Below are 24,607 nucleotides of genomic sequence, written 5' to 3'. Positions count from 1 at the left end.
GCGCCCGTGCCCGCCCCCGGCGCGCCCGCCTCGGCGGGGCGGCGCGGCGCGGGAGGCGGCGGCGCGGAGCAGCGGCGGCGCCCGCGCGGGGATGGCGACTCCGGGAGCGCTGGAGCCGGCGCCCGGCAGCGTCCCGGGCACCAAGGTGGAGCTCACCGTGTCCTGCCGGTGAGCGGCGGCGGGGGTGGGGCGGGACGGGCCCCCCGGGCGCGGGTGGGTGCCTGCGTGGTCGTGCGTGTGTTCCCCCCCCCCCCCCCCAGCGGGTGGGTGCCAAAAGCACGTGGACCCGCGGCTGAGTGCGGGTTGCCCACGGCGCCCGCTCCCGTCGGCTGCTGCCCTCCATCCCCCGTGGGGACGGGCTGCTGCTGCTGCCTCACCGCGTTGCCCTGCTCAGCCCCAGCCTCGCTCCGGGCACCCGGCGCCCCCGGCAGCGAGGTCTGCCCCCCGAGGGGTCCGGCGCGCACTGGAGCCTGGCACGGCTCGGCGGGACACAGCTCCTAGCAGCTGTTCCGTGGGAGCCGCTGCCCTGGCACCCAGCTCGCAGGGCGCTCGGGGCACGGGACGGCAGGGTGCGAGCAGCGGTGCTGGCCGGGCTCGGGCCAGCCGCGCGCCTGGCCGGCCGGGTCGGTGTGCGCGGGCCGGGGAGCCGTTGCTCCCTGCCCGCAGCTCCTGCTGGGGTCTGCAGGGCTGGCCGGTGGCTGCCGAACGAATCCGTCGGTGGTTAAAAATAGCCCTGCAGAGAACCGCCGGCCTCGCTGCCTGGGGCTGGGGAAGGTCCTGCCCACAGGTGCCAGGGTGGCCGGGGAGTGGGGGCTGGTGCCAGCTGTCCGGGGGACGCAGGGGAGGCCCGCAGCCGGCACGGAACCGTGCCCTGCACTTTGCACCTCTCCGTGTCCCGGTGTATCCCTGCCCCGCACTGAGCAGCTCTGACGTGCCCCTACCTGCAAACTCTGGTCCCTGTCGGCTCCGCAGCTGTGGCCGGACCACGTCTCCTCGGGGAGGTGACAGATGTGGATCCAGCTGTGCCAGAGAGCCATTGGCCTGTGCTGCTGGGTGCCTGGCTCAGCATCCTGTGCTGGGGGCTGCTGCGCCCCTCTCCGAGGCTGCTCCCTCGCTCCCTGCCAGCCCCTGTGGTGGCAAAGCCGTGGTGGCTCCCGTGCAAACCCCGCGGGCTCCTGCCCCGGCCGCTGGTGCCAGCGGGGATGTGGCACCTCCGGGCAGCGGTGTCCAGGGAGCACTCCTGGAGGGAGCCGAGGGCCGGGTCGGGGTGCCGGCAGAGCCCGCAGGGGCTCCCCTCTGCGCCCCGGCCCTGCCGTGCCCGGCGTGGGGGAGCTGGACAGACCACGGCCAAGTCCCAGCAGCCTCCGCAGCAGCCCTGGGGGGCAGGAAGGGTCCCGGCGGAGCTGGCCGCGGCCCCCGGCGCTCCGTGGCGTCGAAGCACGCGAACTGCAGCGATGGAAGCACCCCGGCTGCGGCTGCCGCGGGCCGCCCAGACGCTGCTAAGTGCCTGCTTTCGCCTTGCTCGTGCGCTTCTCCCGGCCTCCCCCTTAGCGGTGCTCCCGCTGCCGGGGTGCGACGGGCGCTCAGCCATTAGCGACTGCGCCGGGGAAAATTTCATCCTCTAAATGGGTTCTCCGTCATGTTCAATCACCGTCAGAGCTGGAGCCGCCGCTCCCTGTGCTCCCAGCGGTCGTGCCGAGCCCGCCGCCGCCCTGCCCACCCTGCAGGCACCCGCTGGCACGGTCCCCACGGCTCCCGGCACAGCGCGCCCGTGCCCAGGCTGCCCCTCGGTGCGCGGCGCTGGGCAAGCGGCAAGGGCTGCGCTCTTGGCGCCGCGAGGTCTCTGCGTGGCCCAGCGGCTGTGCCAGGCACCGGGGGGCCTCGGCTGCCGGCCTGCCACCAACCTGGGGGCTTGTCACAGCGATGCCCCGCGAGGCCGAAGGCTTCGCGCCCAGCGGAGGTGATGGCAGGGAAGGACACGGCAAAAATGAGAGCGTCCAAGGAGCCGAGCTGCTCCCGTTCTCGCCGGCGAGAAGGGGCCATTCAGGGTCGTGGAGGGGGACGGCGTCCGACCGCGGGGCAGCTGTCGGGGCGGGCGCCTCCGGCTCCTCCCAGCCCCAGAGCTCCCGCTCTGTCTCCCCAGGAACCTGCTGGACATGGACACCTTCTCCAAGTCCGACCCAGGTAGGCGGCGGGGGCCGCGGGGAGGCGCCGGGCCGAGCCGCCGGCGCCGCACGGCTCCGCTCGGCTCCTCTCTCCGCAGTGGTGATCCTCTTCGTGCAGGGAGCCGGGAGCAGCGAGTGGAAGGAGGTGAGCGCGGCCCCCGGCGCGGGCAGCTCGGCCCTCTCGCCGGGCCCCAGGCACCCGCGGGGTCCTGGGCACGGGCCCCACGGCCAGGCTCCCGCAGCCGCCAGCTCGCTCCCGGCTCACTCCCCGAGCCCATATGGCCGCCCGCTTCCACGCTAAGGATCCCCCCGCCGCCAGCGCTAATCCCCGCGCCGGGATTAGCGGCTGCAGCCAGGAGGGGCCGCGGGGGCCGGGGGGGGTGCAAGGCTCGGGGCTGCCCTCACCCCTCTCCCCCCAGTTCGGGCGCACCGAGGTGATCGACAACACCCTGAACCCCGACTTCGTCCGCAAGTTTGTCCTCGATTACTACTTCGAGGAGAAGCAGAACCTCCGCTTCGACGTGTGAGTGGTGGCGCCCGGCCGCGGCGGCAATAGCAGCCCCGGGGGCCCGGGAAAATGTTTCCCGGGTTTTCCCGCGGGTCCCGCCGAGTTTCCCCACGGGCCGCTGGGTGCCAGGGCGCCGCGGGGCTCTCACGCTGCCCTCTCCCCGCCGCCAGCTACAACGTGGACTCCAGGAGCTGCAACGTCTACAAGCAGGTGAGCGCGGCCCGCGCTGCTGCCGGGGGCGAGCAGCCCCGGGCATCCTGGGCTCCGTGGCCCGCACGGGCGCGCTGCTGCCGGGGTATCGGCGGGTCCCCCATGCCCCAGCACGGGGCCTGTCTCCCTGGGGGGCTCTGACACGCTCTTGGCCTCTCCGTGCCGCACTGGGACTGGCAGAAGGTAGGTGCCAGCCTCGCGCCGGCCCCTGCGCCTCCCTGGGGAGCAGTCTCCCTAGAGGGGTCCTGGGGGATCAGGGTTGTCCTGCGGATACAGGGTGGGTCCAGGGCACAAGAGGGGACTTTAGAGCCATGGGGTGGCCCTGGGGACATGGGGTATGGTCAGGGGTGCGGGGTGGTCCTGGGGATGTGGGAGGTGTCCAGGGCTCGTGGGGTGGCTTTGGGGTGGTGCAGGATGGCCCAGGGCACATAGGCTGGCCCAGGGGACACAGGGTGGCCCTGAGGGTGAAGAACGGGCTCAGGACAGGTGGAACTGCTCTAGGGGTGCAAGATGGGTCCAGGATGGTCCACAGTATGTGGTGTGGCCTTGGGGGCATGGAGTGGCTGTGCGGCCTGGGTGGGTTGAGGAGTGTGGGGTGGTCCTTGGAGGGTGCTGGAGGGGTCTATGGCTCATGGCTCCAGGGGTGCAGGATGGGTCCTGCAGGTACAGAGTGGGTTGAGGGGTGTGGGGTGGTCCTTGGGGGGGTACCAGAGGGGTCTATGGCTCATGGCTCTAGGGGGTGCAGGATGGATCCTGCAGGTGCAGGGTGGGTTGAGGGGTGTGGGGTGGTGCTTGGGCGGTGCCACATGGGTCCAGGGCCCTGGAGGTGCAGGGCAGGTCTCGGGCTACGAGGCGGCTCTTGGGCCACGGGGTGGGTTTGGGGCGCTTGGCGTGGCTCTAGGAGCAGGGGGTGGCCCTGCGGCAGGGCAGGGGGAGCTCCCCGGAGCAGCCGGGGGCGCGGGGCGGGTGCCAGGAGGCTGGATCCCCGCTCCTCACGGCGGGCGCTCGCGGCGCAGGACTTCCTGGGGCAGGCGTTCGTGGCGCTGGGCGAGGTGATCGGGTCCCAGCGGGGCCGCCTGGAGCGAGCCCTCACGTGAGTGTCGCCGGTGCCGGCTGCCCCTGCCCCGGGGACGGGCTCCCGCGCTCGGCAGCCCCCCCGTGCCCAGCCGCCGCCTCTCGCCGTCGCAGGGGTGTCCCGGGGAAGCGGTGCGGGAGCATCCTGCTGCTGGCGGAGGAGCTGAGCAACTGCCGGGTGAGCGGCGGTGGCGGCGGGCACTGCGCGGGGACAGGCGCAGGGTGCCCGTGGGGACGGCGCTGGTCCTGGCACGGGGCGAGGGTCCAGCCGGCGGTGACAGCCCCCGTCCCCAGGACATCGTCACGATGCAGCTGTGCGCCAACAAGCTGGACAAGAAGGACTTCTTCGGCAAATCGGACCCCTTCCTCGTCTTCTACCGCAGCAACGAGGACGGCACGTGAGCGCGGGGCCCGGGCGCCACCAGGGCTGGGCACGGTGCCGTGGCGCGGCGCACGCCCCGACGCCCCGTCCCGTCCCCGCAGCTTCACCATCTGCCACAAGACGGAGGTGGTGAAGAACACGCTGAACCCGGTGTGGCAGCCCTTCACCATCCCCGTGCGCGCCCTCTGCAACGGCGACTACGACAGGTGGGCCGGGGGCGGCCGGGGGGCGGCCGGGGGCCGGCGCGGGGCGGGCGGCTGCAGGGGCAGCGCGAGGGTTCAGCAGTGGGGACAGGGGAGCAGCCACAGGGACGGGGACAGAGCAAGGGGGCAGCTGGGGGCACAGGGACGGCGCCGGGGGAAAGCCATGGGGAATGGCACAAGGGAGCAGCCGTGGGGATAGGGACGGTGCAAGGGGACGGCCGTGGGGACGGTGCAAAGCTGCAGCTGGTGGGACGGTGCAAGGCTGCAGCCACAGGGAGGGGGACAGTGCAAGGGAGCAGCCGTGGGGATGGGGACGGTGCAAGGGAAAAGCCACGGGGACGGCGCAAGGGTGCAGCTGTGGGGACGGGGACGACACAAAGGGGCAGCCGCGGGGACAGAGCGGGGCGCGGGCAGATCCGGCGTGGCGGGGAGCTCTGAGCCGGCTGCTTGCTGGGTTTTTTATCCTTTCTTGCAGCCCAAATTACGTAAAGGCTTCCCTCCCCCTCCCCCTCCCCACGGGCCCCGCGGTGACCCAAATTTCCCCGCTTGCCTCCTCCCCGAGAAGCGGCACCCGGCGGCGCGGGGGGCTGCTGCGGGGCCGTCCCAGCAGGCGCCTTTGCCTTTCAGGACGGTGAAGATAGACGTGTACGACTGGGACCGGGACGGGAGGTGAGGCCGGGCAGGAGGCGGCGGCGGCTTGGCCGGGCACGGGGGGCCCGGCCGGCCGTGGGGTGCCCCGGCCGGCGCCAACGCTGCGCTCGCCCCGCAGCCACGACTTCATCGGCGAGTTCGCCACCAGCTACCGGGAGCTCTCGCGAGCCCAGAGCCAGTTCACGGTGTACGAGGTAGGGCCGGGGCGGCCGGGGGGCCGGCGGCGGGGCGAGCGGCGCGCCGGTGCCCTGACCCGCCTGCGCCAGCAGGTGCTCAACCCCCGGAAAAAATGCAAGAAGAAGAAATACGTCAACTCGGGCACCGTGAGTGGGGCCGGGAGGCGTGGGGCGGCCGGCGGGCGCGGGGCTGGTGCTCAGCCCGCCCTGCCCGCAGGTCACGCTGCTCTCCTTCTCCGTGGAGTCCGAGTTCACCTTCGTTGACTACATCCGGGGCGGGTGAGTGGGGCCGGCGCCCCGCGGGACACGGGGCGAGGACGGTGCGGGTGCCGCCGGGGTGGGCTGGGGGGCAGCGCACCGCTGGGGAGCAGCGTGGGGCTGGGGGGATGCCCCAGGGCGCGGGGCTGGAGGACGCCCCGCGGCAGGCGGCCGGCAGCATTCCCCCCGCTCTGCCCCAAGGACGCAGCTGAACTTCACCGTCGCCATCGACTTCACGGCCTCCAACGGTGAGCGCGGCGGCACGGGGCGAGCTCGGCGCCGGGGGCGGCCGGGGGCCCGGGGGCGGGTGCCGACGGCGCTGTGCCGCAGGGCTGCCGTCGCAGCCCACCTCGCTGCACTACGCGAGCCCCTACCAGCTGAGCGCCTACGCCCTGGCGCTGAAGGCCGTCGGCGAGATCATCCAGGACTACGACAGCGACAAGCTCTTCCCCGCCTACGGCTTCGGTGCCAAGCTCCCGCCCGACGGCAAGATCTCCCACCAGTTCCCCCTGGTGCGCCGGGGGGCACGGGGGCTGCACTTCCCAGCTGGGGGGGCAGGGGACCCACACATCCCTGCGGTGGGGCAGGGCGAGGGGAGGGCATGGACCTCCCTGCTGTGGGGCAGGATGAGGAGAGAGCATGGATCTCCCCGCCGTGGGACGTGGGGGACCCAGACCTCCCTGCCATGGGGCAGGACGAGGAGAGAGCACGCACCTCCCTGTGGTGGGGAAGGGGGGACCCAGACCTCCTTGCTATGGGGCAGAGCTGGGGTAAGAACAGACCTCCCTGCCATGGGGCAGGGATAGACCCAGACCCCCCCACCATGGGGCAGGGCTGGCCCTGCGCAGGGCAGACGCAGCTCCGTGGTCCCACAGCAGCCTGAGCAGGGGGCACAGGGGGATCCCAGGGTGCAGGGCAGCTCATGGGGCACCCACCCAGGGTGGCGAGCGATTGGCCCGGGGCGGCACCCAGTGGGGCCGGGGCCCACGGCTGCCCCGAGCGCCCGTGCCGTGCCGTGCTGTGCCCACAGAACAACAACACGGAGAACCCCAGCTGCGCTGGCATCGATGGTGTCCTCGAGTCCTACCTGCAGAGCCTGCGCACCGTGCAGCTCTACGGGCCCACCAACTTTGCGCCCGTCATCAACCAGGTGGCCAGGTGAGCGCCACGCTGGCGCGCGGGGTGCGCGGCACCCAGCCGAGGGGTTCTGCATCTCTGTCCCTGCAGCGCGGCCGCCCACGTCACCGACGGCTCCCAGTACCACGTCCTCCTCATCATCACCGACGGCGTCATCTCCGACATGCTGCAGACCAAGGAGGCCATCGTCAGCGTGAGTGACCTGGCCAGGCTGGCCCAAGGGGCCCATGGCCACACGCAGTGGCTGGCTCAGGTGCCACCTGCGCAGCCCTGCCCGATCGCCGGGGACACAGCGGGTGATGGGGGACCGGCACAAGGGGCTGCACTGGGTTGACTCTGCCATTGCTCCGCAGGCTTCTGCCCTGCCGATGTCCATCATCATCGTGGGAGTGGGGCCGGCTGAGTTTGACGGTGAGCGGGGGCTCACGGGCGCTGGGCGAGCTGCGGTTTGGCTCCGTGCTGGCCGCCCAGGGCAGGGTGGGCTTTGGGGAGGGGCCAGGGCCAGGGCCGAGCAGCCGCCCGGGGCGCTCAGCGGCGCTGTCCTCACCAGCCATGGAGGAGCTGGACGGCGATGAGGTGCGGGTCTCCTCCCGGGGCCGATACGCCGAGAGGGACATCGTGCAGGTAAGGGCCGGCGGGGAGCCGCACCGGCGGGGCCGGGCGCTCACCGTCCCCATGCCGGGCCGGCCCCCAGCGCCTTCCCCGGCACCCTCTCCGTCCTCCCGCAGTTTGTGCCGTTTCGAGACTATGTGGACGACTCGGGGAACCAGGTGCTGAGCATGGCCCGCCTGGCCAAGGACGTGCTGGCCGAGATCCCCGAGCAGCTGCTGTCCTACATGAAGACGCGGGACATCAAGCCCCGCCGGGCTGGCCCACAGTAGCGCCTCCCGGGCAGCCCGCGAGCCCCACGGCTGGCACAAGCAACCTGGCCGCCCCCGAGCAGCGCTGGCTTCGCCGCCTGCCTGCAGGGCACTCCGCCGGCGCGGCGCTGCGCGGCGAGGACACGCGTGGCCCTTCCTCTCGCCCGGGACACGCATCGCCCCCGCCAGGCGCTGAGCCTGGGGCTGCTGGGGCTGCCCTTCCTCGGACACCGGGCTGGCGACCAGCACGTCACCCCCCCGCCACTCTGCCGGGGGCGCGGGGCCCGGCCCTGGCGTGGGGGCTCTGCTCTGTCGCTCCCCTCTGCTGTCGGTGTCCCCCCGTCCCCCCACCCCCCATCCCTGCGGCCGACGCGCAGCCCGCGGGAGCTGCGGCCTGCCGCGGTTAGGCAGAGGAACGACTCGGGCGCGGGTCCTGCGAGCCAGCCCTGCCATCGCAGCTGGGGGGCTGTCGCGGAAAAGCCCCCTCCTTTTCCAGCAGCCCAGGCAGAGCCAAGACTGCAGCTGAGGCGCCTCGACGTGGGCCGGGGCTCCGGCCCCGCTGCCCCGCTCTCACCCCCGGGTCTCCCCGGCAGGGAGCAGCGCTGGCACTGATGGCTCAGCCCCCCCAACAGCGCACGAGGGCTGCCCCGGGGTGAAGCCTCCCTACGGGGGGGCGGTTTGCCCCGGCCCCGGGGGGCTCCCGCCGCTCCCACCTGCGCCCCCAAAGCTCAGCTGAGTGCCTCCTCCTGCTCCGGAGCCCCCCGAGCCGGCCCGGGCGGCCGGGGGGGCTGCGCTGCCACCATCGACCCCTGTAAATAAACTGCTCCAACCGGGACGGCTGCGCTGTCTGTGGGGCACCGGGCGGGGGACGGGGACGGGGACGCGGCCGCCGCCGCTGGGGCCACCCCGGGCCGCGGCGGGGCTCGGCGGGGCCGGGGCCGCCTCGGAGGCCGGCGCGGGGCGGCAACGGGCCCGGGGCGGCGGGAGCCGGGGGCGGCGGGGGAGGAGGGCCCGGCCGCGGGGGAGGGGGGGGCGGCGCTGCAGAGCCCCGGGGCTGCCGGGGGTCCCGGGGGTCCCGCGGGTCCCGGCGCTGCGGGGCCCGGCGCTGCCGGGGGTCCCGGGGGTCCCGGGGGTCCCGCGGGTCCCGGCGCTGCGGGGCCCGGCGCTGCCGGGGGTCCCGGGGGTCCTGGGGGTCCCGCGGGTCCCGGCGCTGCGGGGCCCGGCGCTGCCGGGGGTCCCGGGGGTCCCGGGGGTCCCGGGGGTCCCGCGGGTCCCGGCGCTGCGGCGGCCCCGGGGCGCGGCGCTCATTGGCCGGGCGGCGCCGCCTGTGATTCCGGGCAGCAGATTCGCCTCGCCTCTCCCGGCGCGGCGCGGGGCGGCGCGGAGCAGTCCCCGCCGGCAGTCCCGGGGCCGCGGCCCGCCGCTGCCGCCGCCCGCCGCCGCCACTGCCGCCTCCCCTCGGCCCGCCCGCCGGGCGCCGCCGCGCCCCGCGCCGCCGCGCCGAAAGTGCGGTTGCTAAGGGCCGCGCGGCGCTTTACCTAGCGGCCGCCCCGCGCCAGGCGCCGCCGCAGCCTCCATTGTTGCGGCCCGGGCCCGGCCGCCGCCGCCGCCCATGGACCCGCCGCCCGCGCCCGCCGGGCTCCGCCGGTGACCGCGGCCCCGCGCCGGTGAGCGCCGCGGCGGGGCGGGCCGGGGCCGCGGCCCGGGCCGGGGTCGGGGCCGGGGCCGGGGCCGGGCGCTGCCTGCGGGGGGCGGCGGGGCCGGGGGCCCGGCCTGCCCTCAGAGCAGCCCTCGGCCCCTCACCTCGCGGCCCCTCGCCTGCCCTCCCCTCCTCTCCCCTCGGCCCCTCACCTCGCCGCCCCTCGCCTGCCCTCCCCTCACCTCCCCTCGGCCCCTCACCTCGCCGCCCCTCGCCTGCCCTCCCCTCACCTCCCCTCGGCCCCTCACCTCGCCGCCCCTCGGCTCCCCTCGCCTGCCCTCCCCTCACCTCCCCTCGGCCCCTCACCTCGCCGCCCCTCGCCGTGCTTCGCCCTCCCTCCCCTCCTCTCCCCTGCCCTCCCCTCATCTCCCCTCGGCCCCTCACCTCACCTCCTCTCGGCTCATCCCCCCTTTGCTGCCCTTCCCGCAGGGCGACGCCATGGGGGTGGACTTCGACGTGAAGACTTTCTGCCACAACCTGCGAGCGACCAAGCCGCCCTACGAGTGCCCCGTGGGCACCTGCCGCAAGATCTACAAGAGCTACAGCGGCATCGAGTACCACCTCTACCACTACGACCATGACAACCCCCCGCCACCCCAGCACACCCCGCTCCGCAAGCACAAGAAGAAGGGCCGCCAGGCCCGGGCTGCCAACAAGCAGTCGCCCAGCCCCTCCGAGACCTCGCAGTCGCCAGGCCGCGAAGTGATGACCTATGCCCAAGCCCAGCGCATGGTGGAGGTGGACCTGCACGGGCGCGTGCACCGCATCAGCATTTTTGACAACCTGGATGTGGTGTCTGAGGATGAAGAGGCCCCGGAGGAGGTGCCCGAGAACGGGAGCAACAAGGAGAACACGGAGACCCAGACCGTCACCCCCAAATCTGGGAAGCACAAGAACAAGGAGAAGCGCAAGGACTCTAACCACCACCACCATAACGCCTCGGCTGGCACCACCCCCAAGCTCCCCGAGGTGGTGTACCGGGAGCTGGAGCAGGACACCCCTGATGCCCCACCTCGCCCCACCTCTTACTACAGGTACTGTCGACGGCCGGGGCGTGAGGAGACTCCTGATTGATTCTAGCTAGTTTCCTGGGTCCTGAGGCAGAATTGCTCCCTCTCTCTGCAGGTGGTTAGTACAAGGCTTGCGTAAATGCTCTCCATGTGCCTCTCCTAGGTCCCGTGGAGTTGGTTGTCTTGTGGCTTCAGGCTCTTGGAGCTGTCATGTTCCTCTCTAGTTTTGAGAGGTCTCTATGCCTGCAGAGTTTTTAATTGCTTTCTATGTCATTGCCAACAATTTGATTGCTACGTTTTTCCTTTGCTGGTACAGCAGGTAGATTTGTAAGAAAAAAATGAGCGTCTTTCTGCCTTCCACACTGTTCTTCAGAAGTATTCTGGGATAACTCTGGAGTCCCCCAGCACCAAGATGTAGCTATGGGATGTGTATATTTGCAAGCTTAGTGTATCTTCATTGTCTTACATTTTTTCCAAATGTGGTTTGGCAAGTTAAGGGGCCCAGAATAATCAATAACTCAGTGGATATTAATGCTGAACACTGAGGTAATACTTATATGTCCATCTCTGCTGACCTTACCACCACATTGCTGAAGAAATCGGCATCAGGTTCCAGGGACAGAACATCAGTGTTATTTTGCTTAAGGTTGTCATAAAAGAAAGTCCCACCTAACATGCCTGCAGTGTCATCTGATGTGATGGTGGGTGGTGTTTGCCATTAGTTGCTGGAACAGGAAACTAGGGGTTCCAGCTCTTTCCTCTATAAATACCATCACTTCACCCACAACTGAGAATAAAAGGGGAGGGTGCAGCCCTCGTTGCCACGACTAATGGAACGTGCGTTCCACGCTGCCCCGTTGCCAGCAGGACTGGCACTGTTGAACCTCAGAAATGAGGTCGCTGTCCCCAGAGCATCAGCTACCTGCCTGGAGGCTCACACCATCTCCCATTTTGCACTGATCTCCACGCTCTGTGAGTTGCCCATTAGATGAATGTTACTTGGTCTGAACGCCTTGCTGTGTTGTGCCAAATGCACTGTTGTGCTCAACAGGCAGCAGCACCTCCCGTTTCTGCGTTTCTGCAGATTGCTGCCTCTTCCTGTCTTTTTCTTTTTTCTTTTTTTTTTTTGACTTGTGGTGGCTGTAACATTTAAATATCCCCTCAGCAAAGGCCTACAGAGGTTAAGGTCCAGCAGCTGTGAGCCAGTATGAGTCATATACTCACCTTCTCCTGCTCTCCTTCCAGGTACATTGAGAAGTCGGCAGAGGAGCTGGATGAGGAGGTGGAGTATGATATGGATGAGGAAGACTACATCTGGCTGGACATCATGAATGAGCGCCGGAAGACTGAAGGCGTGAGTCCGATTCCCCAAGAGATCTTTGAGTACCTGATGGACAGGCTGGAGAAGGAGTCCTACTTTGAGAGCCACAACAAGGGGGATCCGAACGCCTTGGTCGACGAGGATGCAGTGTGTTGCATCTGCAATGACGGAGAGTGTCAAAACAGCAACGTCATCCTCTTTTGTGATATGTGTAACCTGGCTGTTCATCAGGAGTGCTATGGGGTGCCCTACATCCCAGAGGGACAGTGGCTCTGCAGACGGTGTCTGCAGTCACCCTCCCGAGCGGTAGACTGCGCCCTGTGCCCGAACAAGGGTGGGGCTTTCAAACAGACGGACGATGGGCGCTGGGCACACGTGGTCTGCGCCCTCTGGATCCCGGAGGTGTGCTTTGCCAACACAGTGTTTCTGGAGCCTATAGACAGCATTGAGCACATCCCACCTGCACGGTGGAAGCTGACCTGCTATATTTGCAAGCAGCGTGGCTCTGGGGCTTGTATCCAGTGTCATAAGGCAAACTGCTATACCGCTTTCCACGTGACCTGTGCCCAGCAGGCTGGATTGTACATGAAAATGGAGCCTGTCCGCGAGACAGGAGCAAATGGTACTTCCTTCAGTGTGCGCAAAACTGCCTACTGTGACATCCATACGCCACCGGGCTCTGTGCGCAGGCTTCCTGCACTCTCCCACAGTGAAGGAGAGGAAGAAGATGAGGAAGAAGAGGAGGATGGCAAGGGCTGGAGCTCTGAGAAAGTGAAAAAAGCAAAGGCCAAGTCTAGAATCAAAATGAAGAAGGCCCGTAAGATCCTGGCAGAGAAACGAGCTGCAGCACCTGTGGTTTCTGTTCCCTGCATCCCCCCACACAGGTACAACCTGCTGCCCTCCCTTTGCTATGGAGAAACATCTCTGTTTGTTATATCCCACTTTGCACATGGACATTTTCTTGTTGTCACTGTTGTTATCTTTTTGCACAAGTGCCTTTCACTTTGTTCTTGCCCAGAGATGTTCATGGTTTCCTGCGGGAGTCCTGCAGGGGGGCAGTGATGTGTAGTTCTGCGGTTCTGTACGGCCATGTGAAGATGTCTGGGCCCTCAGAGGGACAGGAAGTAGATGCTGTTAGTTTAACAGCAGAGAGTGAGCTTGGCCAGATGTGTCAGGAAGCAGCTGGGGGTTCCCAGAGCTCCTTTCCTGTTGTGCTGATTTCAGACATGGGAGTAAACTACTAGGGGAGGAAGGGGCTGCTGCTCTTTCTGATACTGCATTTTTCTTCCTGGGGTTCTGTTTTGGTTCTTTATATTGAAGAGGGAACATCTCACTGGGAAATTCTGTGCCCAGTGTCCCCTGTTTGTCCACGTGGGACAAGCCAGGAACTGGGCTAACCAGGCAGTTGGTTTTGGCCGAGTCCTGTCTCTGGAGCAAAGAGGTCTCGGTTGTATGAAACTTCTGGGGAGATCCCTATGCCCTGGTGAGCGCAGGGAGCAAACGCTTAGCATTTGCTGGCCTCCCTCAGCATTTTGTGCTGCCTGCTGCTAGTCCTGGTCAACAGCTCTGCCTCAGTGAACCCTCTCTCAGTATGGGTCTCAGCAGCACAGCTCTGTCCTGCTGTGTGCAAGGGGAGGAAAGAGAGGACCAGGACTGCTGCTTGCTGCAAGATATGACTTGATGAAAATGGCTTAGCAGCACAAGGGCAGTGTAGACACTCATCTAGAAGACAGCTGACACTTTGCTAGGGGTCGTGTCTCTGTCATGTCCGACTCTAAGGGCTTCACAGGAAGGTGCAAACACCCTGTGGTTATAGGTGGAGAATAATCTGCTGTAGTCTGATCGTTGAGCTGCTGGGTAAATCCTGAAGCCAGGATATTTGAGAGCCCTGCTAAAATTTGTTGGTGACATTTATAGCTTTGGATATTCTCGGTAGCTTGCAAAAGTATCTCCAGTCCCGCCTTAAATCTCGTTGTGGTCCTGTGGCTGGCATTGGACAGTCGAAGTGCAGGTTGTGCAGGTTGTGCACTCCTCCTTCCTATGGTGTGAGATGGGAGCAGCACGTGAGCTGTGCCAGAATCCTTGCAAAACCCCGTTGCTGCACCTTCCAGATGGCAGTCTGTTGAACACATCTGTGACAGCTGAAGGGCAGGGGACCACCGCTTGCCTGCAGGTCCTTAGCACACACTTGAGACTCACAGGGCTCCTCTGGGTGGGAAAGGAGGCAGATACGCGGAGTGTTTTGCTGTATGGGCAGTGTCCTGGTGACTTGCGGAGGCAGATCTCTGCTACAGAGTTGGTGGCATTTTGCCATGATGTGTTCATGGGCTGGCCTTATGTTATTCTTTGAGGCTGCTCTGCTACTGGAGCCTCTCTTTTTCTCATGTTTTGATGCACTGGCAGGCTGTTTGTGTGCTCTTGTGCAGGCTGTTTCTACCGTCTTGTTGCTATTATTGTGCTCGCAGTGAAACCCACACTGAGATAGAAGCTGTTAACCTCACCCCAGGCCTTCCTGTTGGGATTAACTATTCTTCAGGGGCTATTGCCAGAATGCCAAATGTCTTCCTGTGGGAGCTGTGCCTGGCCAGAGATGGCAAATGAGGTTGCTCTCTCCAGCCTTGTTAGCTGTGACTGAGAGTGATGCAGGCCAGGTTATCCTGTGTGAAGATCTGTCCCTGCAAAACCTAGAGGTGGGGAGAGGTTCATACATTCAACTCCCCACCAGCAGCAGGGCATCTCTTTCCAACACTGATGGAAGAGACTATCCCAATCCCTTCAGGCTTTCTGACACTGTATAGAATAGGAAAAATCCTTTTGTTGCGTTCTGAGCTGTTTAGGGTAGTTCCTCATTACCTCAAAGAACAAGCTCAGTTCTGGTAGTCCCTACTATCGCCTCCTCATAGCTTGCCTAATTCATTCAAGGTACAAGCTCCTTGCAGTGCCAGAGTTTGTCTGGTAACATTCGAGTAAGTGCTTTTCCATCTTGGATGGCCCTTAGTTGCCAACATATAAGCAGAGTAAATAATGGTTTGGGGATGGCAGTGTCATAGTGTGTGCAGTCTCAGGGGCTTTGGGGATATGTTAAAAGGTCCAGCCCTTGACGCCCCTGAGTTACACTCCCAGTCAGGCTCACCGTGTCCCAGGCTTTTGCTTGAACAGCTGGCAGGAGATAGGAAGGAAAAGTCTGTTGCAGAGACACAAGGCTGAATGTTTTCTGATGTCCTTCTTTGTAGCTGTCTCAGTAGTGCAACTGCCCTGCATAACTTGGCACTATAGAAGCTGCTGCCACACGAAAGGGGTGCCCCCAGTCTGAGAAGCTTCTCAGTTGCTTACAGAAGGCCTTGCTGCTATATCCCCTGATCAGGGCTTTTCCTGCAGTGGGCTGGCTTGTTTTGTTGATTGTGTTTGTGATTCCTCTACCTTCTTCAGGCTCAGTAAGATTACAAACCGCTTAACTATCCAGAGGAAGAGTCAGTTCATGCAGAGGCTACACAGCTACTGGACTCTGAAAAGACAATCCCGCAACGGTGTCCCGCTGCTGCGCCGGCTTCAGACACACTTACAGTCACAAAGAAACTGTGATCAGGTAAGGGCTGCTTTTTAGATTGCTGAGGGACATCCTGGGTGTCTTTGTGTGCTTCCTGCATCTTCAGAGCCTCCGGCTCAAAGCATTCGCTGCATGTGGTGCCTGCAGGCTCAGAAAGGGGCCAGAGATGAGCGCAACCTCCCAGATGAGGAAGGGGCAGCTGCAACTGCCTGCTTTTGCTGCTTCACCTTCTCCACTGCTTCCAGCATTCAAGGATTTGCCAGATAGTGATGCATTTGGCAGCCTGCCATGGAAGGGGAATCCTGCCCTGTTGTGCTGCGGCACAGAAGTTAGCTGCTTCCTCCTTCCCACATCTAGCTGGCAGCTATGGCAAAGCTATTAGAAATGGCTCTAATTTGAGACCAGTGTATGAGATGGTATTAAGAGGAATGGCCAGTGATTTCTAGGAACACTATCTGGAAGAAACTAAGCCTCACTTTCAGTTCCTGAAACCCCAACAGGAGCGCTGCCTGTGGGTGCTGCTATCAGCCTGCTGCCTGCCTTAACCTTTAGTCAGTGCCTCACAAATCTGTGAAGTCTCTGGTGCCAGAGACGAAGATTTTTATTTTGGCTCATCATTGGAGAGCTGTAAGTCTTTTTCTTTCTGAGCCCTTTGAAGACTTGCCTTTCCCCTTCTCATTTAAATATGCTGGAGAAGAGTTGAAACTGTTTCTGCTCATCTTTTGGCTACAGCAGCAGCAAAATAAAATTCACAGTTTTTCTGATGCTCCAGAACTGAAAGTACTCAGAGCTGTATTCCCTTTGCCCTGCTGCTCTTCACCAGTGCTCTGAGCTGCTGCACAGACACTGGTATTATTGGTCTGCAGTCTTGGGCAGCTGCACGCACTTGGTCATGTTAGAAAGAGCATTTCCAGAGCCTCAGGGTGTCCAGCTTCTGGTGTCCTAAGGCCTTGGTGATCAAAGAGCAAGTATTCAGCTCTGGTCAGAAGCTGGGCTGTTTTCATGGTCCCTGTGTGCCTATCACCCAGTTAGCTTCCAGCAGAGGAACCTAGATCTTCCTTGAAACAGTGGGTCAGGCAGGCAGCTTCCCTTTGCCAGGGAAGCCCCCGACACATAGCCAGGAAGGTGGAGGTGGGAACACTTCTCCTATGAGCTCATGGTCTCTGATGTTCCTGCAGAGAGACACTGAGGATAAGAACTGGGCCCTGAAGGAGCAGCTGAAATCATGGCAGCGCCTCCGCCATGACCTAGAGCGTGCACGCTTGCTGGTGGAGCTGATACGCAAGCGGGAGAAGCTCAAGAGAGAGACGGTAACAGTTGTTTGCCACTCCTTGGGGAGCTGCTGGGGTGGGCATGAGCATGGGCTCTTTGGTGTGCTGGTTGATTCCGCCTCTCCTGTAAGCTGTAGGGTGCGTGCCAAGGTCCCCTCAGTTGCGCTGCGCCCTGCCCCAGCGGTTCTGAGCAAGGGTGGCTGCTATGCAAGGCTGGTGTGGGAAGCGCAGGCGCGGGAGCCGGTATTACACCTCTGCTCTCCAGGAACGGTGGCGATTGTGCAGACTGGGTCACGTTTCAGCAGTCTGTGTCCCCTGCATGCAGCCCTCACGCAAGGCGGGCGGCCCCTCGCAGCAGCTGGGATACGTATCGTCCTGCCCAGCTGCTCCCTGCAGACTGTCCCTGCCGCGTGTGTGCCGGGCAGGGGGCTCAACTGCGCTCCATTCCTCTGTTTCAGATCAAAGTGCAGCAGGTGGCACTGGAAATGCAGCTGACCCCCTTCCTCATCCTCCTCCGCAAGACACTGGAGCAGCTGCAGGAAAAAGACACGGGCAACATTTTCAGTGAGCCGGTCCCTCTGTCTGAGGTAACAGAAATCTACGAAGTAAGAACCCCCTCCCCCAGATTTCTACTTCACTCACATTTGTCCCTTGCTCGTGCCAAGGGCTGTCCGTGGTGGTCTCCGCTCCTGTAGTGCGCCTGGGCAACCAGTGGGCAGCCTGGTGCTGGCTTGCTCGTCCCCATGGCATTCACCCAAGGGCGGATGCGTGCAGCAACACCCCTCCCGAGTGAGCCGAGCGCAGGATGGCTGAGCTGGTACTGGCAGCTGCTGCTGCCCAAGAGTGCAGTGCTCGATCTCCTTTTCTGTGCATGTTGTTGGCAATTCCCCAGTGTCTGTGAGAGGTCAGGATTCCTGCTTGGGAAAGGGAGAATGCTGGCGCTGGGACCCTTGGCAAATGGCACACTCTTACCTGTCCTCCTGAGAATGCCTTTGCTAGGTGACAGGAGCATGGAGGTGGGTTTGACCTCAGGATCATAGCTACTAAGGGCAAGAGATTTTTGAGAATGTCATCTGCTTCCCACTTGGGAAGGTGGGAAAAGGGAATCCTGGCTCTGCACAGCTCTGGCAGCGGGTCAGCACTGAGGTGTGTCAGCTGAGTTGGGGGAGAAGGTTGCATGGTCCCAGCCTATAGCCATTGCTACCACCCTGACAGTTCTGTTTTACTTGTATGCACTCACCCTCACCCCAGGGATTAGCACTTGCAGCTTTCTCCCCTGTGGGAATCCCATGTAATGTTCTGGATTCCAGCTGCCAACAGAAAGGAGAGGGCGGGATGCTGACATGTGCGCTGGAGCCTTAAAAATACTTCAGAGTGTGTATCTGCTCCCAACAGATTGACTATGGCACATGGACTCTAATCCTCAGGCATTACTGTTCCTCTCGTTGCAAAAAGCAGCTGGCATTTCCAGATGTGCATTTGGGCCGAAAACCAGGGAGCAATACCTGATTCCTCTAACAACTGTTTTCTTGGAGCAGGTAATGCTAACTTGTGGCTCCCAGGCTCTTAGCTGTGGCTGTTTTCTCCTGCAGGTCCCAGACTACCTGGATCATATCAAGAAGCCGATGGATTTTCAGACAATGAAACAGAACCTGGAAGCCTATCGTTATCTGAATTTTGATGACTTTGAAGAGGATTTCAACCTGATTATCAACAACTGTTTGAAATACAATGCCAAAGACACAATCTTCTACCGGGCAGCCATTCGTCTGCGGGAGCAGGGAGGCGCCGTTCTCCGGCAGGCTCGCCGGCAGGCAGAGAAGATGGGCATTGACTTTGAGACAGGCATGCACTTCCCACACTGTGTAACTGTGGAAGAGGCTCAGGTCCAAGATGTTGAGGATGGTGGGTACTCATCCCCTGTCCTGGGGTACCAGGGCTACTTAGAGCTAAGGCTTCTGCGGAGTCAGAGCACCAGGACATCTGTTCTTCTTGCTGCTTTCCATGGGAAGTTCGGTCTGATAGCTGGACCGCGTATGCCCATTCCCCAAAGAGGTGGGGACTTTGCTAGTCAGGTGTATATTGGTCCCATTATCTTGGTTCTAGACAGCTACTAGTCCAAGGGCTGTGTCCTGCCAGTCGCTTAGTCACTCTTCCTCCTTTTGGTCAGAGCAGAGGGTTGTCTGAGAAGTGGCCTTGCTGGCCAGCATTCGGGATACTGTCACATCCCATCCGCAACATTTGGCCGTGAGCTGCTCAGACTCCTGCCGTGCTGCCAGTCTAGAAGGGCTGAGCCCCTCTGCTCAGTGCTGCATGCTCCTCTCTCTCCCTGAAGGCTTTGCTGGCTGCTGTACAGTTCCCCAGACTGTTGAGCTGGAGTCTGCTGGCTCTGTCTGACTGTAGTTTTGTCTCTGCTGGGCAGAGGGGAGCAGCAACCAGGAATAGTTTTTTAGAGGGAGGTACTCTCTCTGCTCCAGCATGGAAAGGGCCAGCAATGGATCCAGGAGCTCAGATAGTGGAACTGCCCTTTCCCTGTTCTGTAGTGCTCCAGCATTGCTTTCACTCTTGCTTTTCGGCCATATCCTGTTAAAAACCTCTTTCTTGTTCCTGTGGTGTCTGTGCCCCAATTGACATGAATCCTGGTATTCTCCATGCTGCTGATCAGCCTTAGTTCCCCAGCAGTCCTAGTAGGCTTGCTTCCCACAGAGCTCCTTCTCCAGATCTCTGGGTAACTTGCCATGCTCACAAGTGTTTGGTGCCATGTAAGCTATTTCCTTCCTGAGGGGAACCTGTATTGCCCCATGCCCTTTCATGTAAAGGAACTCCAAAGAGTTTCTAATGTCTTTCATCCATCTGCTCCTCTTTGTGCCTTCAGAAGATGTGCGGCTGCTGCTCTCAGAGAATCAAAAGCACCTGCCCTTGGAGGAGCAGCTGAAGATCTTGCTAGAGCGGCTGGATGAGGTTAATGCTGGGAAGCAGAGTATAGGACGGTCCCGCCGGGCCAAGATGATCAAGAAGGAGATCACAGTCTTACGCCGGAAACTTGCTCACCCACGGGACCTGGGCCGAGATGGGCCAGAGAGGCATGGCTCCTCGGCCAGAGGAGTCTTGCAGTCACACAACCCCTGCGAGAAGGACCTGCAGACAGACAGTGCTGCTGAAGAGAGCAGCAGCCAGGAGACTGGTAAAGGTACTGGTCACTCCAGAATACTGCTGGTTTCTGGGGAACTGTGGAGAACCCATCCCTGGACAGGCTGGTGAGGCTGCCCTGCTGGGTGCCTCCTGAGACCTGAGGGCCATGTGGGCAGCTCCATGTGCAAACCTTGCTCTTAGCTCCTCCTTTGAAGCAGGGCAAACAGCCTCTCTGGAGGTAGTCCCTCGTCTCCCATTCCCATGTGGGAATCCCTTGGCTCCCATAGCGCATCCTGTAGGGATGGGTGGCCTGAAGTTCCTGCAGAGTAGAAAGTCTACATCTCCCCATGCTCCTTTCTGGTGTGCGGAGCTGGGGGATCTGAGGACAGCGGCCTGCTGGGTATTTTGTAGTGAGCTGTGCCTGCCAAGCAAGGGGGGGAAGCCAGCCAAAGGAGGCTGTCTGCTGTGTCTGGAGCAGATGCAGTATGGTGTGTGTTTGTCCCTGGAGAGTCAGCAGGTTGGTGGTGGTTGCAGCTGTGGTCAGCCGTTATTTCTGGTGAATTCACCTCCCATGTGGCTGAGGAGCTGGACATCATCCAAGAGACTGAGCATTTTGCCATGAAAATCCCAGCTATGTGATGTGAGGTGTGAGACAAGATGTTTCCTGATGCCAGGCCCTACCCAGATCTACTTCACTGCCTGTTGATCTGGAGGCATTGACAGGCTTTCAGAGCTGCCGTCATCGTCCCTTCCTGCCAGGCAACAGCATGGGGTGCGGGAGGGAGTTGCGGCAGGGCTGGAAGTACCCACCGTTGAGCTCCAAACATCCACTCAGGGCGGGGAGCTGAACGCTGACCAGCTGAGAGCTCCCTGGGTTCCTGGTCACGTGAGCTCATGGAAGGAGATGCGGAGCTGGGCTACTTGGAGAGCACAGCAAAAGCTGTACCCGACAATAACCCCAGGCAGAGCTGCGAGGTGTCCCAGGGTCTTCGTCACCTTCGCACTGGGAAAGCAGACTTTTCTGCAAGCAGAGACTATTTTAGTGTCTGTCTTTCAGGGGTGCAGCAGAGATTCTTGGCTGCTATTCCTGCTCGTCCTGCTTTCTTGACTTCTTTTTCAATGAGTTTGGTGTGTGCGAGGGCATCTGTTTGGCTGGTATTCTTTGATGTCCCCGACTGTGCTAAGCTCCCACCCTCGGTTTTGCTGTCAGCAGGCTTTTTGGTTCAACCCTGAGGGCAAGCATGGCAAAGCTCAGGACTGAGAATCTTGCAAGAAGGAATTCCTAAGAAACAACTGCACCTTTCTGCTGCTGCCTGACAAGTCCCCCAGAGTGCAACTGATGCCTTCTTCTCTCTCTTTCAGGTCTAGGTCCCAATTCTTCTTCTACGCCAGCTCATGAAGTTGGCAGGAGGACCTCCGTGCTCTTCTCTAAGAAGAACCCTAAAACCGCAGGACCCCCAAAACGTCCGGGACGCCCTCCGAAGAATCGGGACAGTCAGATAACTCCTGGGCACGGGAACAGCCCGATTGGCCCCCCCCAGCTCCCGATAATGGGGTCCTCCCAACGGCAGAGGAAGCGAGGGCGCAGCCCGCGCCCCAGCTCCAGCTCGGACAGCGACAGCGATAAGTCGGCTGAAGACGCTCCCATGGGTGAGTGCGGCGGCTCCCCTCTGCCCAGCCGGGCCGGGGCAGCCCCGGAGCAGCGTGTGGCAGCGTTCTGTGCCGTTACAATGTTGTCCTTGGGCTGATTTCTTTTGCAGACCTGCCGGCCAACGGCTTCAGCAGTGGGAACCAGCCAGTGAAGAAGAGCTTCCTTGTTTACCGAAATGACTGTAATCTGCCTCGAAGTAGCTCCGACTCGGAGTCCAGCAGCAGCAGCAGCAGCAGTGCTGCCTCTGACCGTACCAGGTACCGTGCCCTGCCTGGCTCTGGTCGCACTGGTGCCCTTAGCTTGCCAGTAGGCACCTTGCAGCCTGGTGCTGCTGTGCGAGGAGTGTGTTTGAGGTACCTCCTCCTTTCACCCTCCCTCAGGCCAGCTAGTGATAATGAAGTGCTAGAAGGCTGCGAGGCCTGGCTGTGCCTTCTGTGCCTTTTTGTACATAGCGTTGCTGCAGGTCATTCCCCTGCTGAGCTCTGGGGGCTGCTGCCCTTTGTGGTGGCAGCTAGAGCTCATGAGCTTGCTGGAGCTCTCTCCAGGAGCCTGAGGACTACCACGATTGACCTCTACAGTTTCTGGAAGCTTAATGTGACTATACCAGCTCTGCTCTCTCCTTTCAGCACAACACCCTCAAAACAGGGTAGAGGGAAGCCCTCCTTCTCCCGGGTGAACTTCCCAGAAGACAGCAGCGAGGACACATCGGGGACAGAGAATGAATCCTACTCTGTTGGCACTGGGCGAGGCGTGGGGCACAGCAGTAAGTATCTTGGCTTTCTTTTGCCCCAAGCCCAGCTTTTGTCATCTGGAAGGGACAAAGCTGACTGCCTTTTCATTTCATGGCTCAGTGGTGCGGAAGGGCATTGGTCGTGGAGCTGGGTGGCTCTCAGAGGATGAGGATTCCTCTCTGGACGCCTTGGATCTTGTGTGGGCCAAATGCCGGGGGTACCCGTCGTACCCAGCGCTGGTGAGTACAGCTGACCACGTGGTATCAGCTCTTTGCTGCTGCCCGGGGTCATCAGTCTGCAAAATCTAAGCCTAGCGGGCTGGAAAATCTCAGCCCGGTGAGAGCCGGGCTGCTCCAGGGGCTGGGCAGCTCTGCAGACCTGCCGGCTTCCCCGCGCTCCGTGAGCCAAAGAGTTTCTCAGCTGGGGGGGGGATGTCGCGCTGCCGACTCCACAGGAAGGGCTGGACTCGGAGGGAGCCTTGCGCCCTCGTCGTCCCTGCTGAATCCGGCCCTTCTCCCTCCCCCCCAGGCCCGGGAACCTGTGGGGTTTTTTGAACCCACGTGAACTGAGGCAGGAGTTGTACAATGTAACTGCTCTGTGCGGAAGAGGCAGGGCACCTTTTTTCTTTGTTTCTAGTGCTTGGCCAGAGGCGCTTGCTGCTACTTGTAACAAATGGGGTGGAAACAAAAGCGGTTTGCTGTGCTGTGCAGCGGCAGCAGTGCGGAGCGCTGCACGGACGGTTTCGTGGCAGGTGTTTCTATATCATCCTCGGCTCTTTGCCTCCAGCTCGCTTCCCAGAGAAACTGTGCAGACCTTGGCTGCCATCAGCACTTTGCCACCTCAGTGGCTGGGCACCAGGCTGTTGGGCCTAAGCCAGAGCAGAATTACTGGGTGAGGTTTTCTGGTCCCTTAAGGAGTGATTACCCTGTGCTATTAGTGCCGTCCCAATCCCTTAAAGGGGGCCTGAAGTTGGCCTAAGGTCGCTGTGGAAAACACCTCCCCAGGAGAATCACAGATCAAACTCTGCTCCTGCCTGGAGGGCTGTGAGCCCCGCAGGCAGCGCAGCACAGAGCAGCTGCTGCCTCCTCCCTCCAGACGGTGTCTGAGCAGCGCCTGGTTGGGTGTCTGCCCCCTCGCCCCCTCTTCCTCTGCCCCGCACAGCGCCTGAACTTCTTCTCTTACCAGATCATTGACCCAAAGATGCCCCGGGAAGGCATGTTCCACCATGGTGTCCCCATCCCGGTGCCCCCCCTGGAGGTGCTGAAGCTGGGAGAGCAAATGACTCAGGAAGCACGGGAGCATCTGTACCTCGTCCTCTTCTTCGACAACAAGCGCACGTGGTAAGGGCTGGCCTAGGGCATCTCCTGGCGGCGGGGGCTCTGCAGGAGGGTCGGGCTGGGCCCCGGAGAGGGAAGGGGCTGGCAACGTGGGCGGCACGCGGATGACTGTAACCCTCAAACGAGGTGGCTTCCCTTTCCCCGCAGGCAGTGGTTGCCTCGAACAAAGTTAGTGCCTCTGGGGGTAAACCAGGACCTGGATAAGGAGAAGATGTTGGAAGGCCGCAAGTCAAACATCCGCAAGTCCGTGCAGATCGCCTACCACCGAGCCATGCAGCACCGCAACAAGGTGCAGGGCGAGCAGAGCAGTGACTCTAGCGAGAGCGACTAACCCGGCCTGCTGCGCCGTGACCGGACTCTGCTCGCCGCTCCTCCGAATCTCAGGGCAAACGGGGCTCTCGGGCCTGGGCCCCGGTGCAGCGGGTCTGCACGGGAGAGGGAGCCCGGCCCGCCGCCGGGACAGCCAGCGGCTGCGCGCTGCCCCCTGGCCGCAGCGCCGGGACGCCTGGGCCGCCGCGGCGGGCGCAGGCAGAGCTTTACCGGGCGGCAAAGCGCGGGGCGCCCGGCACCGCGCCGCACGCTCAGACCACCGCAGCCGGCCCCGGGGGCTCCTGCCCCGCGCGGGGGCTGCTGGACCCCGGCCCTACGCTTGCCCGACCGCCCCCCCCCCCTTGCCCGGCCGCACTCCTGCTCTGTGCCCCCCGGCGCCGTGCCCTGCCGGCGGCCCCGCCAGGCGCTCGCCAGAATCCCCCACTCATGGAGCACCGCGGCCCCGCGGGCTCTGTAAATACTGTACAGCAGTGGCCAGTTTAAATTATTCTCGCTGAGGCCCATTTCCGCGGCGCTCTCGTTCAGGTTTGGGATGGCCACGGCCCCCGGGACCTGGCCGCGCCCCCCCCCCCCCCCCCGGGACTGCCGCAGCCACCAGGAGTGCCGCGGCCCCCCGGGACCGCCGCGGCCCCCGGGGTTGTCGCAGCCCCGGGACCGCCGCGGCCCTGCTCCTGCCGCGCACTCGGATACTGTAGCTTGGCCGCGGCCCCGCTGCGCCCCGGACTCGCGTCTCTCCCGCGCTCGGGCGCTGTTTGTATTTATTTTGAAGGAAGAAATCTATTGATTCTTAGAAAATAAACCCGCTCTGCGGAGCCGGAGCCGGAGCCGCCGCGGGCTGCGCCGGCGCCACGTGCCGCCCGCCGCGCCCCCGCTACCGGCGCTGCGCCACAGAGCAGCCGGAAGCGAGCCAGAGCGCCGACCGCGCTTCCGGCGGGCGCTCCGCGGGGCGAGCCG

At 63.0% G+C, this 24,607-nt stretch overlaps 2 protein-coding genes across 6 annotated transcripts; both read left to right on the top strand.

Annotated features, from left to right (window-relative positions):
- Window positions 1-91: 91 nt before the first annotated feature.
- CPNE9 (copine family member 9) lies at window positions 92-8,449 on the top strand. The gene is made up of 20 exons (XM_062585905.1): window positions 92-168; window positions 2,048-2,184; window positions 2,264-2,310; window positions 2,585-2,688; window positions 2,844-2,883; window positions 3,900-3,976; window positions 4,072-4,135; window positions 4,252-4,355; window positions 4,441-4,545; window positions 5,170-5,211; window positions 5,312-5,387; window positions 5,463-5,516; window positions 5,587-5,648; window positions 5,829-5,875; window positions 5,958-6,139; window positions 6,658-6,785; window positions 6,855-6,957; window positions 7,118-7,175; window positions 7,315-7,388; window positions 7,493-8,449. Exons 1-20 carry the CDS (start codon window positions 92-94, stop codon window positions 7,643-7,645), a joined length of 1,734 nt encoding a protein of 577 aa, XP_062441889.1. The 3' UTR covers window positions 7,646-8,449.
- Window positions 8,450-9,243: 794 nt separating this feature from the next.
- BRPF1 (bromodomain and PHD finger containing 1) lies at window positions 9,244-24,461 on the top strand. 5 transcript variants are annotated; one of them, XM_062585332.1, is made up of 14 exons: window positions 9,244-9,291; window positions 9,753-10,357; window positions 11,579-12,538; window positions 15,084-15,240; window positions 16,380-16,511; window positions 16,931-17,059; window positions 18,065-18,377; window positions 19,351-19,662; window positions 20,967-21,254; window positions 21,365-21,512; window positions 21,882-22,018; window positions 22,107-22,225; window positions 23,172-23,326; window positions 23,471-24,461. In XM_062585332.1, the coding sequence occupies exons 2-14, from the start codon at window positions 9,762-9,764 to the stop codon at window positions 23,652-23,654; spliced, it is 3,630 nt and encodes a 1,209-aa protein (XP_062441316.1). In that variant the 5' UTR covers window positions 9,244-9,291; window positions 9,753-9,761; the 3' UTR covers window positions 23,655-24,461. The 5 variants fall into 5 exon arrangements, with proteins under 5 accessions (XP_062441316.1, XP_062441315.1, XP_062441314.1 ...); XM_062585331.1 differs by having other exon boundaries at window positions 19,348-19,662; XM_062585330.1 differs by having other exon boundaries at window positions 16,931-17,077.
- The last annotated feature ends 146 nt before the right edge of the window (window positions 24,462-24,607 follow it).

Source organism: Rhea pennata, chromosome 12, assembly GCF_028389875.1.
Source record: "Rhea pennata isolate bPtePen1 chromosome 12, bPtePen1.pri, whole genome shotgun sequence".
NCBI classification, from domain to species: Eukaryota; Metazoa; Chordata; class Aves; order Rheiformes; family Rheidae; genus Rhea; species Rhea pennata.
This window is presented reverse-complemented; position numbering and strand designations above follow the sequence as displayed.